General features: G+C 43.8%; 1 protein-coding gene across 1 annotated transcript in view; it reads right to left on the bottom strand.

Annotated features, from left to right (window-relative positions):
* LOC141154655 (diacylglycerol O-acyltransferase 2-like) overlaps window positions 1-17,298 on the bottom strand; it is a 69,513-nt gene that overhangs the window by 18,118 nt on the left and 34,097 nt on the right. The window contains exons 3-4 of the mRNA XM_073640934.1: window positions 5,986-6,093; window positions 1,859-1,929 (exon numbers count right to left, since the gene is read on the bottom strand). Coding sequence (XP_073497035.1) covers window positions 1,859-1,929; window positions 5,986-6,093 — 179 coding nt within the window. The remainder of the gene's footprint in view (window positions 1-1,858; window positions 1,930-5,985; window positions 6,094-17,298) is intronic.

The raw sequence follows: 17,298 nt of genomic DNA, 5'->3' as shown, positions 1-17,298 counted from the left end.
GGTTCAGATACTGCAGGAAAAGGGAAGGTATGGACACAGAGACAAACAGGTAACAGGCTAGGATACAGTTCAGACAGGAACTGCTACTGCAATGAGATACAAGAACGAGCCTGAGTATACAGCCCCCAGAGTGGTGGAAACAGACTAGAAGTCAGAGATAACAGGCCTGGGTATACAGCCCCCAGAGTGACGGAAACAGACTAGAAGTCAGAAATAACAGGCCTGGGTATGCAGCCCCCAGGGTGGCGGAAACAGACAAGATAACAGGCATGGGTATGGGGCCCCCAGGGTGGCAGAAACAGACAAGATACAAGACAAGACCTGGAAACTCAGAGGCAAGGAGCACACTGAAAGTTAGTGTTGCTCACGCACCTCCTTCTGGGTGGAGGGGGTTTAAATATCCAGTGACTCACAGCAATAGGCTGGGGACGCATTAGGAGTGTGCCCACAGCAGCTATAAGAATCAGGAAGTAACCGGGCCGCCGCCCTAATCAATCAGACAAGAGACATGCACACAGCATGAACTGGAGCAAGGTTTGCAGGCTGGACTGACAGGTAAGATTGCGGTCTTGCATAGTGGGAGGTGGTGCACTATGCAAGCACGCCGCCAGGGATGTTACACGGAGGCTGTATAGGGACATTAGGGGGAGACAGGGTGACGCTAGTCCAGATTAGGAGGTCACTCCTTCCCCCTTTCCCTATTGTCTGGGCTCCCTCTCCCTTTCCCCTCTGTGTTGAACGTATACCTGGCGTGACTCTCTGTGTTGCACTCACACCTGGCATGACAGTCTGCTCTTATTCGCAAACTGAGGTCAACTTTGACACACGGTAAGGTTTTTAATATTAGACAGTGTAGGATCGTCCCGAATAGGGTCACCGTGCCATGGTAGGATGGTTTTTATGCTATTTTTGATCAAAAACAGTGTTACTAAGAACCCTATTTTATTTAAATGTACTTTTGCTTTTAACTTATTTAGTTACAGCAGGGTTTATGTTCATTTTGTCTCTTGAAGGTTTTATTCAAATGAGTGTACTATACGAACGTGTGCTGACTGATAAAAAGTCGGACAGTACTAGAGAACCAATGTTATTCAATAGGGCTGTTCAGATGATAGGTTGTTTTTCACTAACCAAGTGTGCGTGTAAATAGAGTTGCTGTATGCGCTATTCTCTTCCGTATTTTGGATGAGACTTACCCATTCGAGTATATGGCTGTGCAAAAAAATTGGATCATCCATATCGTATCTGATTTTTATGGATACATTGTCATTATTAACTTAGGAAACTGGTTTTGATCATTTACATTTTAAAATGCTGATATATAAAAATGGGTGCAATGCGGTTGTCTAACGGACATAAAATACGGACACATGGATAGCACATGGACGACAATGGATGGATGGATGAATATCGACGACTTTTCAGATGACTGTCTGACCCTGGCCTGCATATGAGATTGTTGCACTTAAATCCAATATATAAAGCTGCATAGTAGGACTTGGCTACATAGGAAACACAACTGCGAAAGATGTTTTATGATTTTATAATGTTTTATAATATAACATTCATATTGCATTATCTTTATAGGGGCTTTTTTAAGCAATGTGGTTTTGCTGTCTGTGCATGACCTCCAAACATGATTTTTATTACTTCTAATACTTTGCTAAATTTCCTGATACTTGAAAAATAAGAAGTACTTAAAAAAAAATATGTATTTAGATCATGGTGCTTTGTGTCTTTGCAGATGAACGTCATTCTGATGTGCATGAAACTGTAGCTTGTTGCCTGAGAACTGAAACCTTTACATCTATCTTTCTTTTTACTCTTTAGCCGGTTCATATTTTAGTGATTTTTTTACCTGAATAGGAAAATAGTCCCGAAAATAGTTCCAGACAGACCAATTCCGCACCCATTCGCTACGTCGACCCCCTATAGATCAGCAAAGAATAGTCAATGGCATTAAACCAAAACCACTTCAATAGATTAGGACATGCAGGACAAAATACAGCAGGTGTCAACAAAAATATGTTTCGGTGATCCATTCCTGACCATAAAGATAGAAAGAATGGCATACAACATATAGTGTTACTGCAGTGTCATTGGATGCATGAAATTAGTGTTTGGAGACCTCATTCCTTTAGAGAGTAACTAAACATTTTTCCTTTTTTTCATTTTACAAAACTGAAAATTGAATTTGCAAAAATATTATAGAAGTGTTAATTCTCCTATTTGGCTGTCTTTCTGCAGAAAACAGATGCAGAACTGTGCTGCAACAACTGCTTAGCTCCATACACCATAACTGGTGTACGGCTCTACCTACTTTGAGTATGGGGGGGGGGGGGCACAATGTCCGCTCTTTGCCTCCCAGAAGCCACAGTGAGATTGTTGTATAGACTCCGCTCCTGTTCTCCTCCTATTGTGGCTGCAATAAAGAAGGCAGAACGTGCACTTTGTGAATTCCACCCAACCCTTCTATACGCCTTAAACAATAAAAGGCCAATATTGCTAAAAAAAAACTTAAACTTACCATATACAGTTAGGTCCATATATATTTGGACAGAGACAACATTTTTCTAATTTTGGTTCTAGACATTACCACAATGAATTTTAAACAAAACAATTCAGATGCAGTTGAAGTTCAGACTTTCAGCTTTCATTTGAGGGTATCCACATTAAAATTGGATGAAGGGTTTAGGAGTTTCAGCTCCTTAACATGTGCCACCCTGTTTTTAAAGGGACCAAAAGTAATTGGACAGATTAAATAATTGTAAATAAAATGTTCATTTCTAGTACTTGGTTGAAAACCCTTTGTCTTGAACTCATGGACATCACCAGACGCTGTGTTTCCTCCTTTTAGATGCTCTGCCAGGCCTTCACTGCCGTGGTTTTCAGTTGCTGTTTGTTTGTGGGCCTTTCTGTCTGAAGTTTAGTCTTTAACAAGTGAAATGCATGCTCAATTGGGTTGAGATCAGGTGACTGACTTGGCCATTCAAGAATATTCCACCTATTTGCTTTAATAAACTCCTGGGTTGCTTTGGCTTTATGTTTTGGGTCATTGTCCATCTGTAGTATGAAACGATGACCAATCAGTTTGGCTGCATTTGGCTGGATCTGAGCACACAGTATGGCTCTGAATACATCAGAATTCATTCGGCTGCTTCTGTCCTGTGTCACATCATCAATAAACACTAGTGACCCAGTGCCACTTGCAGCCATGCATGCCCAAGCCATCACACTGCGTCTGCAGTGTTTTACAGATGATGTGGTATGCTCTGGATCATGAGCTGTACCACGCCTTCACCATACTTTTCTCTTTCCATCATTCTGGTAGCGGTTGATCTTGGTTTCATCTGTCCAAAGAATGTTCTTCCAGAACTGTGCTGGCTTTTTTTGATGTTTTTTTTAGCAAAGTCCAGTCTAGCCTTCTTATTCTTGATGCTTATGAGTAGCTTGCACCGTGCAGTGAACCCTCTGTATTTACTTTCATGCAGTCTTCTCTTTATGGTAGATTTGGATAATGGTACGCCTACCTCCTGGAGAGTGTTGTTCACTTGGTTGGCTGTCGTGAAGGGGTTTCTCTTCACCAGGGAGATTATTCTGCGATCATCCACCACTGTTGTCTTCTGTGGGCGCCCAGCTCTTTTTGCATTGATGAGTTCACCAGTGCTTTCTTTCTTTCTCAGGATGTAACAAACTGTAGATTTTGCCACTCCTAATATTGTAGCAATTTCTCGGATGGGTTTTTTCTGTTTTTGCAGCTTAAGGATGGCTTGTTTCACCTGCATGGAGAGCTCCTTTGACCGCATGTTTACTTCACAGCAAAACCTTCCAAATGCAAGCACCACACCTCAAATCAACTCCAGGCCTTTTATCTGCTTAATTGAGAATGACATAACGAAGGGATTGCCCACACCTGTCCATGAAATAGCCTTGGAGTCAATTGTCCAATTACTTTTGGTCCCTTTAAAAACGGTGGCACATGTTAAGGAGCTGAAACTCCTAAACCCTTCATCCAATTTTAGTGTGGATACCCTCAAATGAAAGCTGAAAGTCTGAACTTCAACTGCATCTGAATTGTTTTGTTTAAAATTCATTGTGGTAATGTCTAGAACCAAAATTAGAAAAATGTTGTATCTGTCAAAATATATATGGACCTAACTGTATTTGGTAAATAGTGGTGAAAAGCCTTATTTGTCATAAAGGAAAGGCATAAAATAAAATAGGTCACAGCAGTTTGAGTGGTGTATATAAAAGATTAGAAAATATGTACTTGCCTAAAAAAAGAAACTTGACAGCTGGTACGTGGTTTGGATCCACGAGCTGCACAACTTCAGCCATGTATATTTGACTCCTTGGCATTTCGGAGAAAAATTTAGTTTAGAAGCCGCTAGGAACCATGTGGCACAGTGACTAGTCTGACAGGTCGTTCCCTGGCAGCTTCTCCTCTTCTGTTGCCAGTGGCTCACAGGTCTCTTCCTCTACATGCCCACAGGAAGAAACCCATCACTCCCATGCCGCTTGTCCCCGGCAACTTTTAAAGTAGTTGACGCAGTGTTTCAGAGTCAAACGAACATGGCTGAAATCATACAGCCTGTAATGATGCATGTTGCCCGTGGATCGAACAGCATATATCAGCTAAACCCAATAAAGGGTTAAATAGTATGAATATGTTCTGTGCAATAAAAATGCTTAAGAAAACTCAGATTTCACCATTTAAACTGCATACATAGAAAATAGATATCTGAGATACAATCAGATTGGTTTGAAAATTCATATCAGAATGGTTGTACAATTCTTTTTGAAAATTTAAATTCAATCTCCACCTACCTAACCTGATTGACAGATCCTCAGTGTCCCTCCTCCCTGCTGCTACTGAAATCTCACACTGCTCAGAACAAGCTGCAGACTAGGTGGCTGGAGAATGAATACACTTGGTCTCATGAGCTATTTCATTCTATAGTTGAACTGATAAAATACTCTTTTTAAGATGGAGATTGCACATCCATTCTGACATGGAATTTCGAAGTAAGTACATCAGCCACATGAGGCCTAATAGATGTATTTAATAATGTATGCCATTTGTGCTGGGAAATTTGGTGTCATGTCAGCTTGAGGGCACAATCAGGCGGTCGTCTTACTCACCAGAGGATAACATCGCAATCCTTGGACTGGCCGTCGGCTCTCCTAATCTGAGAATGTATTTCTATGCAGCTGTCACACTCAGGTCAGGATAGCCGACAGCCAGTCCGAGGATTGTGATGCGATCCTCACACGAGTAATATGGCCGTCTGACTGCAATCTTAGAGCAAAAGATTGAGTGACACAAGCGCACAATGAAAACCACGTAACCATTGCACGTTGAGTTGAAGACATACAGACACTTTGCAAGTCTGAGGCTGCATGCAGCAGGGATAAGACTGACCTCTGCACGCTGCTTTTATTTTAGTGGTCATGTTCTGGTTGTTGTCGATGTTTTGGGGCGTTGTGGATGGGATGGAGAAACACATGCCAGGTCAGTAGAGCTCTCAGTGCTGAGGTGGAGCTTGCTCTGGTATCTCCCTTTCGTACCATAGTTTGCAATTAATGTGACACTTATTTGGATAATTGCACTTGCAAATAAGTGGCGAAGCAATACCAGTGTTAGTTGTGATAAACAATGAAAACCCAACAGGTTATCAGTTTTCCTGGTTTTATATTTTATCTTAGTGTAACATTAATGGACTGAGAATTTCCCAATAATGGCTTTACCCACTAAAGGCAGTGATGGTATATCACTAAAACATCGCGGTGGAGAGGTCCAGAAGTCAGACCCCACTGATCATAATGTAATGGCACATCATTACTATGTCATGCTAAGATTTGGTTGCCCATTAAGGCAATGAAAGCAGTGGATGGACAGTTTTGTTAGCCCAGATGGTGTATTTTTCTTATATGTTATCAGAGAGGTTCGCTATTAATCCTTTAACACAATATCGTATTTTTTACCTGTTTCTGGTGTTTCCCAATCAAATAAAATCCAGGTAAAGTAGATAGCAGATATTGGCCATAGATTTGTGAAGCACAGAAAAGTAAGCACCACAAGAGACAAGAATCCTGGGGGATGACAAAAAACATGGTTTAATAGTCTACATATCAGTGTTTCTCAGATTCAGTCCTAAAATCTCAATAGGTATTCAAGATTTCTTTAAAGTGGAAGTCAAGTTGTGGTCTTAAAATGTAATGTAAATCAGTAGATTTGGGCAAGCATCCAGAACCTGCTAGTCTAGGTTTTTTGTTTTACGCCATTAACCATGCAGCATAGTTAAAGAAGCTCTCCCACCAAAGTTTTTATCCCCTTAATATATTGCAGCCATCATATTATATAGCACTGTGTACTTACAATTAGTTTTGAGCCACCCCCGTAGTGTTCGGGTTCGGTTCGGTTCGTCGAACACCGGGATGTTCGAGGAACTGTTCGTCGAACTGTTCGTCGAACACCTTAGAACACCGTCGAACACCGTTAAAACCAATGGCAGGCAAACAAAAATACATAGAAACACATAGAAAACACCTTCAAAGGTGTCCAAAAGCTGACAAACTGCTCAGAAGACGCTCTCTTTAAAAAAGCCGGCCGGCAATTCAGCAGCGGCATACACCGGTACCCGACAATTTAGACAAGAAGGAATAGAGCATCACACATAGATTAGATAGATAGAAACATGTCAGTCACATATATATGAAGTACTGTGATAGTGTTGCTTACTGTACTTGTCATTTAGTGTAAAGGATTTATTAAAAAAAAATAATAGTGTTTTCATGCACTGTCTCTTTAAAAAAGCCGGCCGGCAATTCAGCAGCGGTACCCGACAATTTATAACAGAAAGAATAGAGCATCACACATAGATAGATAGATATAAACATGCCAATCACATATATAATAAGTACAGTGACAGTGTTGGTTACTGTACTTGTCATTTAGTGTAAAGGATTTATTTAAAAAAATAATAGTGTTTTCATGCACCGTCTCTTTAAAAAAGCCGGCCGGCAATTCAGCAGCGGTACCCGACAATTTAGAACAGAAAGAATAGAGCATCGCACATAGATTAGATAGATAGAAACATGTCAGTCACATATATAAGAAGTACAGTGATAGTGTTGATCACTGTACTTGTCATTTAGTGTTAAAATAAAGGATTTATTAAAAAAAAAAATTGGCGTGGGGTTCCCCGTAATTTTAGTCTCTAGCGGAGGTTAAGCAGACGGCTGGGGCAGATGTTTGAAGCCTGGGAAGGGGGTAATACCCATGGAGCTTCCCAGGCTACTAATATCAGCCCCCAGCTGAATACCTAGCCTTTACTAGCTATTAAAATGGGGGACCCCCCCCAAAAAAATGACGTGGGGTCCCCCCTATTTAAATAGCTAGCAAAGGCTAAGCAGACAGCTGGGGGCTGATATTAATAGCCCAGGAAGGGTGCCATGAATATTGGCCCCCTCCCAGGCTAGAAACACCAGCCGTCAGCCGCCCCAGAACTGGCACATCCATAGGATGCGCCAATTCTGGCACTTAGCCTCGCTCTTCCCACTGCCCTGTAGCGGTGGCAGTGGGGTAATAGGGCTGGGGTTGATGTCAGCTTATAATGCCAGCTGACATCAAGCCCAGGTTAGTAATGGAGAGGCGTCTATAAGACACCCCCATTACTAACCCCATAGTAAAAGTTAAAAGAAAACACAAACACCCAGAATAAACTCCTTTAATTGAAATAAAGACACAATTCTTTATTGTTCTAAATTAAACCATACTTACCATCACGCCCATTCCAGCTGAAGCCAACGATCTCCTGCAATAAAAGTAAAATAATAAACCAACCTCATCCTTACCTTTCCATGGTTCCCATGACAGCTTCAGCTCTGCTACATCGAGATGACAGGCTGGACCGCAGCAGAACGCTGCCATCCAGCCTGTCATCCCGCAGACACTGAGAAGCGCAGGCATGCTTGCGCTCCTCAGTGTCTGGCTGTGACGGCATAAAGATGAGCCGAGGTCATGTCCAATGAGCTCGGCTCACCTCATGCACGTCACTGACAGCGTGGGAGAATTCTCACGCTGAAGCGCTGAGTGCAGGAGAATTTTCCCACGCTGTCAGTGACGTGCATGAGGCTGATATTTAAATTTGGCGCACAAATCGGTGATTGGTCGCGGGCAGCATCCGCGACCAATCAGCACAGTAGTGTTTAACTTTGGCGGCAAGATCAGTGATTGGTCGCGGTCAAGACGGCGACCAATCACCGATTTGTGCGGCACATTTAAATAGCGGCCGCGACCAATTGGATGTCAGCGCCGCTCCCCGGTCCTCCCTTCACGCCCTAGCCGCATGGATGTCAGCGGCGCTGCCTGTGCGGATACTTCCGCTGCGAGAACCCGGGACATGAGCGGGCGCTCGCAGCAGAAGTATCCCGACCCCCAGCGCCGCTCTCCGGTCCTCCCTTCACACCCTAGCCGCTGATGTCCCCACAGTATCCGCATGGTGTTACAAAGGTCCGGACATTTGTGTTAAAAATCGCTGATTGGTCGCTGGCGCTGCCCGCGACCAATCACCGATTTGGGCGCCAAATTTAAATATCGGCCGCGACCAATCACCCATCTTGGCTCCACATTTAAACACCGCTGTACTGATTGGTCGCGGACGCTATTTAAATGTGGTGCCAAAATCGGTGATTGGTCGCGCCCAGCGTCGGCGACCAATCAGCACAGCGGTGTTTAAATGTGGAGCCAAGATAGGTGATTGGTTGCGGCCGATATTTAAATTTGGCGCCCAAATCGGTGATTGGTCGCGGGCGCCAAATTTAAACCCCGCTCTGCTGATGGGTCACGGTTGCCGGCCGCGACCAATCAGCGATTTTGGCGCCAAATTGAAACACCGCCCTGCTGATTGGTCGCGGCCGGCGATTGCGACCAATCAGCATTATTGGCGCCAAATTTAAACCCCGCTCTGCTGATTGGTCGCGACCGCCGGCCGCGACTAATCAACATTGTTGCCGCCAAATTTAAACACCGCCCTGCTGAATGGTCGCGGTCGTGACCAATCACCGTTATTGGCGCCAAATTTAAACGCCGCTTTGCTGATTGGTCGCAACCGCAACCAATCAGCATTATTGGCGCAAAATTTAAACCCCGCTCTGCTGATTAGTCGCAACCGCCGGCCGTGACCAATCAGCGATATAGTCGCCAAATTTCAACACCGCTTTGCTGATTGGTCGCGGTTGCTGGCCGCGACCAGTCAGCGATTTTGGCGCCAAATTTAAACACCGCTCTGCTGATTGCGCCGGGTCTGCCGCATACATATTCTAGAATACCCGATGCGTTAGAATCGGGGCACCATCTAGTTTCATGAAATAATTAAAAAAAAAATTGACGTGGGGCTTCGCACTATATTTGTGTCCAGCCAGGTACAGCAGGCAGGAATGGGCTGCCCCCAACCACCAGCTGCCTATTTGTACCTGGTTGGACACAACAATATAGGGAAGCCCTTTTTTTCTTAATTATTTCATGAATTTCATGAAATAATTTAAAAAAAAATACGTGGGGCTTCGCCCTATTTTTGTGTCCAGCCAGGTACAACTAGGCAGCTGGGGGCTGGAATCTGCAGCGCAGGGAGGCCCAAGCTTTCTGGGTCCCCCCCGCTGCAAATTGCAGTCCGCAGCCACCCCGGAAAATGGCGCGTTCATAGAAGCGCCATCTTCTGGCGCTGTACCCAACTCATCCAGGGCCCTGGTGCGGTGGCTCACTGGGTAATAAAGGGGTTAGGGCCAGCTTGGCATTATCAGCTGGCCCTAAGCCCGAAATTCATGGGGTCACGCCAATATTAGACATGACCGCCATGAATTTCTAGTAAAGTATTTAAAAAAAGCACAACACCCGGAATAAAGTCCTTTAATTGAAATAATAAATGGATATGAATAGCGGTACCAGAGCGCCAATAACAGGGCAAAAATATTAAAAGGACTGATTTATTAATATACACACAACGCGTTTCGGTGGACACAGCCACCTTCATCAGGTACTGAGTCACCCATTGCGCCTTGTTCTCTCCTCTCTTTACACTTTAATTGAAATAAACACACAATTCTTTATTGTTCTAAATTAAACCATACTTACCGTCACGCCCATTCCAGCTGAAGCCAATGTCTTCTGCAATAAAAGTAAAATAATAAAGCAACCTCATCCTTACCTTTCCATGGTTCCCACGACAGCTTCAGCTCTGCTACATCGAGATGACAGGCTGGACCGCAGCAGAACGCTGCCATCCAGCCTGTCATCCCGCAGACACTGAGAAGGGCAGGCATGCTTGCGCTCCTCAGTGTCTCGCTGTGACGGCATAAAGATGAGACGAGTTCATGTCCAATGATCTCAGCTCACCTCATGCACGTCACTGACAGCGTGGGAAAATTCTCACGCTGTAGCGCTGAGTGCAGGAGAATTTTCCCACGCTGTCAGTGACGTGCATGAGGTGAGCTGAGATCATTGGACATGAACTCGTCTCATCTTTATGCCGTCACAGCGAGACACTGAGGAGCGCAAGCATGCCTGCGCTTCTCAGTGTCTGCGGGATGACAGGCTGGATGTCAGCGTTCTGCTGCGGTCCAGCCTGTCATCTCGATGTAGCAGAGCTGAAGCTGTCGTGGGAACCATGGAAAGGTAAGGATGATGTTGCTTTATTATTTTACTTTTATTGCAGGAGATCGTTGGCTTCAGCTGGAATGGGCGTGGTGGTAAGTATGGTTTAATTTAGAACAATAAAGAATTGTGTCTTTATTTCAATTAAAGGACTTTATTCTGGGTGTTTGTGTTTTCTTTTAACTTTGACTATGGGATTAGTAATGGGGGTGTCTTATAGACGCCTCTCCATTACTAACCTGGGCTTGATGTCAGCTGGCATTATAAGCTGACATCAACCCCAACCCTATTACCCCACTGCCACCGCTACAGGGCAGTGGGAAGAGCGAGGCTAAGTGCCAGAATTAGCGCATCCTATGGATGCGCCAGTTCTGGGGCGGCTGACGGCTGGTGTTTCTAGCCTGGGAGGGGGCCAATATTCATGGCACCCTTCCTGGGCTATTAATATCAGCCCCCAGCTGTCTGCCTAGCCTTTGCTAGCTATTAAAATAGGGGGGACCCCACGTCATTTTTTTGGGGGGGGTCCCCCATTTTAATAGCTAGTAAAGGCTAGGTATTCAGCTGGGGGCTGATATTAGTAGCCTGGGAAGCTCCATGGGTATTACCCCCCTCCCAGGCTTCAAACATCTGCCCCAGCCGTCTGCTTAACCTCCGCTAGAGCCTAAAATTATGGGGACCCCCACGCCAATTTTTTTTTTAAATAAATCCTTTATTTTAACACTAAATGACAAGTACAGTAAGCAACACTGTCACTGTACTTCATATATATGTGACTGACATGTTTCTATCTATCTAATCTATGTGTGATTCTCTATTCCTTCTATTCTAAATTGTCGGGTACCGCTGCTGAATTGCCGGCCGGCTTTTTTAAAGAAACAGTGCATGAAAACACTATTATTTTTTTAATAAATCCTTTACACTAAATGACAAGTACAGTAAGCAACACTGTCACTGTACTTCATATATATGTGACTGACATGTTTCTATCTATCTAATCTATGTGTGATTCTCTATTCTTTCTATTCTAAATTGTCGGGTACCGCTGCTGAATTGCCGGCCGGCTTTTTTAAAGAGACGGTGCATGAAAACACTATTATTTTTTTTTATAAATCCTTTACACTAAATGACAAGTACAGTAAGCAACACTGTCACTGTACTTCGTATATATGTGGCTGACTTGTTTCTATCTATCTAATCTATGTGTGATGCTCTATTCTTTTTGTTCTAAATTGTCGGGTACCGGTCTATGCCGCTGCTGAATTGCCGCTTTTCATGTTTCACTGTTGGCACTGTTCCCATCGATTTGGGCAATCACTGTAATGCCACAACCACCATGGCTGTGGCATTACAGTGAGTGGCAGGCAATCCCTGCATGATTGGTGCTCAAAATAGCGCCAGACATGCAGGACACGCTTTTGGTGCACGAACAGTTATCGAACATAACCTCGAACAGCCGAATTTTTTGCAAATCGTTCGGGTTCGTCGAACAACTCGAACACCGCCCAAAACAGCTCGAATTTGAGATTGGCGAACAGTTCTAGTCGAACACCGCTCATCTCTACTTACAATTAGAGATGAGCGGTGTTCGACTAGAACTGTTCGCCAATCTGAAATTCGAGCTGTTTTGGGCGGTGTTAGAGTCGTTCGACGAACGCGAACGATTTGCAAAAAATTTGGCTGTTCGAGGTTATGTTCGATAACTGTTCGTGCACCAAAAGCGTGTCCTGCATGTCTGGCGCTATTTAGAGCACCAATCATGCAGGGATTGTCTGCCACTCACTGTAATGCCACAGCCATGGTGGTTGTGGCATTACAGTGGTTGCCCAAATCGATGGGAACAGTGCTCACAGTGAAACATGAAAAGCCGGCAATTCAGCAGCGGCATACACCGGTACCCAACAATTTAGAACCGAAAGAATAGAGTATCACACATAGATAAAATAGATAGAAACATGTCAGTCACATATATAAGAAGTACAGTGACAGTGTTGGTTACTGTACTTGTCATTTAGTGTTAAAGGATTTATTTAAAAAAATATTAGTGTTTTCATGCACCGTCTCTTTAAAAAAGCCGGCCGGCAATTCAGCAGCGGTACCCGACAATTTATAACAGAAAGAATAGAGCATCACACATAGATTAGATAGATAGAAACATGTCAGTCACATATATAAGAAGTACAGTGATAGTGTTGGTTACTGTACTTGTCATTTAGTGTTAAAATAAAGGACTTATTAAAAAAAAAAATTGGCGTGGGGTTCCCCGTAATTTTAGTCTCTAGCGGAGGTTAAGCAGACGGCTGGGGCAGATGTTTGAAGCCTGGGAAGGGGGCAATACCCACGGAGCTTCCCAGGCTACTAATATGAGCCCCCAGCTGAATACCTAGCCTTTACTAGCTATTAAAATGGGGGACCCCCAAAAAAAATGACGTGGGGTCCCCCCTATTTTAATAGCTAGCAAAGGCTAGGCAGACAGCTGGGGGCTGATATTAATAGCCCAGGAAGGGTGCCATGAATATTGACCCCCTCCCAGGCTAGAAACACCAGCCGTCAGCCGCCCCAGAAATGGCGCATCCATAGGATGCGCCAATTCTGGCACTTAGCCTCGCTCTTCCCACTGCCCTGTAGCGGTGGCAGTGGGGTAATAGGGCTGGGGTTGATGTCAGCTTATAATGCCAGCTGGCATCAAGCCCAGGTTAGTAATGGAGAGGTGTCTATAAGACACCCCCATTACTAACCCCATAGTCAAAGTTAAAAAAAACACCAACACCCAGAATAAAGTCCTTTAATTGAAATAAAGACGCAATTCTTTATTGTTCTAAATTAAACCATACTTACCATCACGCCCATTCCAGCTGAAGCCAACGATCTCCTGCAATAAAAGTAAAATAATAAAGCAACATCATCCTTACCTTTCCATGGTTCCCACGACAGCTTCATCTCTGCTATATTCACATGACAGGCTGGACCGCAGCAAAACGCTGCCATCCAGCTTGCCATGCCGCAGAGACTGAGAAGCGCAGGCATGCTTGTGATCCTCAGTGTCTGGCTGTGACGGCATAAAGATGAGCCGAGGTCATGTCCAATGAACTCAGCTCACCTCATGCAGGTCACTGACAGCGTGGGAGAATTCTCTAAAATTAACACTAAATGACAAGTACAGTAATCAACACTATCACTGTACTTCTTATATATGTGACTGACATGTTTCTATCTATCTAATCTATGTGTGATGCTCTATTCTTTCTGTTATAAATTGTCGAGTACCGATGCTGAATTGGCGGCCGGCTTTTTTAAAGAGACGGTGCATGAAAACACTAATATTTTTTTTAATAAATCCTTTAACACTAAATGCCAAGTGCAGTAACCAACACTGTCACTGTACTTCTTATATATGTGACTGACATGTTTCTATCTATCTAATCTATGTGTGATGCTCTATTTCTTCTTGTCTAAATTGTCGGGTACCGGTGTATGCCGCTGCTGAATTGCCGGCCGGCTTTTTTAAAGAGAGTGTCTTCTAAGCAGTTTGTCAGCTTTTGGACACCTTTGAAGGTGTTTTCTATGTGTTGCTATGTGTTTTTGTTTGCCTGCCATTGGTTTTAATGGTCTTCGATGGTGTTCGACGGTGTTCTAAGGTGTTCGACGAACAGTTCCACGAACATCCCGGTGTTCGACGAACCGAACCGAACCCGAACTGTTAGAACTCTCCTGTTAGTTTTTTTCTAGTTTGCTGGTCACATGACCATTTTTGCCTATTTAATCCGGCTCCGCCCTCCTGGCCTTGCTGGACTACATTGTATTTTCTACTCTTGAGCTAGCTTGGTACTCTGTTACCTTTCTCTGTTAGTTTTGCTAGGTCTTCTGACCTCTATGTTCTATGTTGTGTGTTTGTCTTTTACTGCTACAATTTCTGCTAGGAGGTGTCCAACTTTATCCCAGTCCCTAGTTCTTGTAGGGATCCCTCCCTTGCATCTATAGGTCTTCGTACAGACTAGCCGAGGACTTTAGCGGGTCTGATCGCAGGATCAGGTTCCCCGTTACATCGTAGGGATCCAGTTTAGTTCTATTGTAGGGACAGATCTTCTGTCTTTCCTTAGTGCTTGTAGCAGAACATAACAGTAAGTCCAGCCTAAAAAATTTCTCTAAGGAAAGACCCCCAGTTTCCATCATGGTCTCGGTTCAGGATTTGGCTCAACGCTTGCAGGGACTCTCTCTGGAGGTGGTCAAGCTCCAACAACACGTGAGTAGCTGCCCTGGAGCACATTTTGTGGAGCCAAAGGTACGTCTGCCTGATCTATTTTTTGGTGAACAACAAGATTTTTTTTCTTTTAAAAATGCTTGTTTATTGTATTTTCGTTTAAGACCCGGATCCTCTGGTGATGAATCACAGCGCATAGGGTTCATAATGTCACTTTTGCGCAAGGATCCTCAGGGATGGGCTTTTTCTCTCCAACCTAGTGATCCGTGCTTTAGATCAGTGGATAGTTTTTTTTCTGCTTTGGGTTTGTTGTACGATGAACCTGATCATGTCTCATCTGCTGAGTCTGAATTGAGACGTTTGAGGCAGGGATCAGGTAATGTGGAAAAATATTGTTCTCACTTCCATTGGTGGTCTGCCCAGGTGGGGTGGAACGATTCAGCTTTGAAAAGTCTGTTTCTTGCGGGGCTAGGTGAAAGGGTTAAAGATTTGCTGATTGCTTATCCCACACCTGGAAACTTGCAGGAGGCTATGCAATTAGCTATACGGGTGGACAGGAGACTGCGTGCAAGGGTTAATGAGAGCAAATCCTCTGCTATGTCAGCTCCGAGTCTTGAGAGGGTCTGTGCTGACAAAGGAGACCCGATGGAGATTGGGACGATGACACCCCGCTCTCAGGAAAAAGACTGCAGGCTTTCTGAAGGTTTGTGCTTCTATTGCGGAAATTCTGGTCATTTTATTAAGAACTGTGTGCTTCGTATGAACAAAGAAAAAAAAATGGTCAGTTATGCACGTATTGCCTGTTTAAATACTACGGGAGTATTCCTATCTGCTACTACCGCAGCTCAGGAAGAATTAATTGAATTTCGGGTATTTGTGGATTGTGGTTCTGCTCTGAATGTGATTGATGGGGGATTTTTGGAAAAACTTACATTAAAACCTAAACCTTTGTCATCCCCTGTAGCTGTGGTTTCTGTTGATGGCTCTCCCTTGAAGGTCTGTGAGTTTCCCCTCACTATTAATGGTGTTCATCAAGAGAATTTGGATTTGGTAGTATTGAATAATTTGCCTTCTCCAGTAATATTGGGGTTGCCCTGGTTAAAATTGCATAATCCTGTACTGGATTGGTCTACTAATGAAATTAAGTCCTGGAGCCCTAAGTCTTATGACAAGTGTTGTAACGGACGTATTGCTGCGGTGGAAAAAGGGGAATTACCTGTACCTATTCAGGATTTTTGAAGAGTTTTTTTCAGAGGAGGAGTCACAAATTTTGCCTCCCCATAGAGACTATGATTGTACCATTGAATTTGTCCCTGGAGCGACTCTTCCTAAAAGTCGTTTATTTAATCTTACTATTCCTGAGAGAAAGGCTTTGGAGGAATACATACAGACAAGCTTGGCCGCCGGTCACATTAGGCCTTCCAAGTCTCCTGTGGCTGTTGGATTTTTTTTTGTTAAAAAAAAAGATGGCGGTTTACGTCCTTGTCTGGACTTTCGTGAGATTAATAAAATTACTGTACGCAATCCTTACCCACTGCCATTGATTCCTGATTTGTTTAACCAGTTAGTGGGGGCCAAGTGGTTCTCTAAAATTGATCTCCGGGGGGCATACAATTTGTTGCGCATGAAGGAGGGTGATGAATGGAAGACTGCTTTTAACACTCCTGTGGGTCATTTTGAGAATCTGGTTATGCCTTTTGGTCTCACCAATGCTCCAGCATTTTTTCAGAATCTTATTAATGACATCCTGAGACCTTTGATCGGCAAAAATGTGGTTGTGTATTTGGATGACATTCTGATTTATTCGCCTGATCTGGAGTCTCATTGGCGGAGCGTACGTGAGGTATTACAGTTATTAATTGACAATTCGCTTTTTGCTAAGCTGGAGAAATGTGAGTTCGCTGTACAGAGAATTAGTTTTTTGGGCTACATTATCTCCAGTGAAGGTTTTGAGATGGACCCGGTTAAAGTTCAAGCTGTACAGGAATGGCCTAGGCCTATTGGTTTGAAATTGATACAGAGGTTTTTGGGTTTCGCCAATTATTACAGAAAATTCATAAAAAAAATTTCTATTATTGTCAAACCGCTGACCGATCTCACCAGGAAAGGTGCTAATGCTGTTCAGTGGACTTCTGAGGCCATTGAAGCTTTTGTGTTTCTAAAGGAGAGGTTCACCTCTGCTCCCATCCTTATGCAGCCTGATGTGACTAAGCCGTTTTTGGTTGAGGTTGATGCTTCTTCTGTGGGGGTTGGTGCGGTGTTGTCTCAGGAAAGCAAGGATGGAGTACATCCCTGTGCCTTTTTTTCCAAAAAAATTTCTGAGACTGAACTTAATTACGATATTGGTAATCGGGAATTGCTGGCTATTAAACTCGCATTTGAACACTGGCGTCATCTCTTGGAAGGTGCTGAATTTCCCATTCAGGTTTTCACTGATCATAAAAAT

Source organism: Phyllobates terribilis, unplaced genomic scaffold (genome assembly GCF_046119375.1).
Source record: "Phyllobates terribilis strain yellow unplaced genomic scaffold, ASM4611937v1 Scaffold_7__3_contigs__length_470593459, whole genome shotgun sequence".
In the NCBI taxonomy this organism is placed as follows: domain Eukaryota; kingdom Metazoa; phylum Chordata; class Amphibia; order Anura; family Dendrobatidae; genus Phyllobates; species Phyllobates terribilis.
The sequence above is the reverse complement of the archived record's forward strand: the minus strand, read 5'-3'. Positions and strand labels throughout refer to the sequence as shown.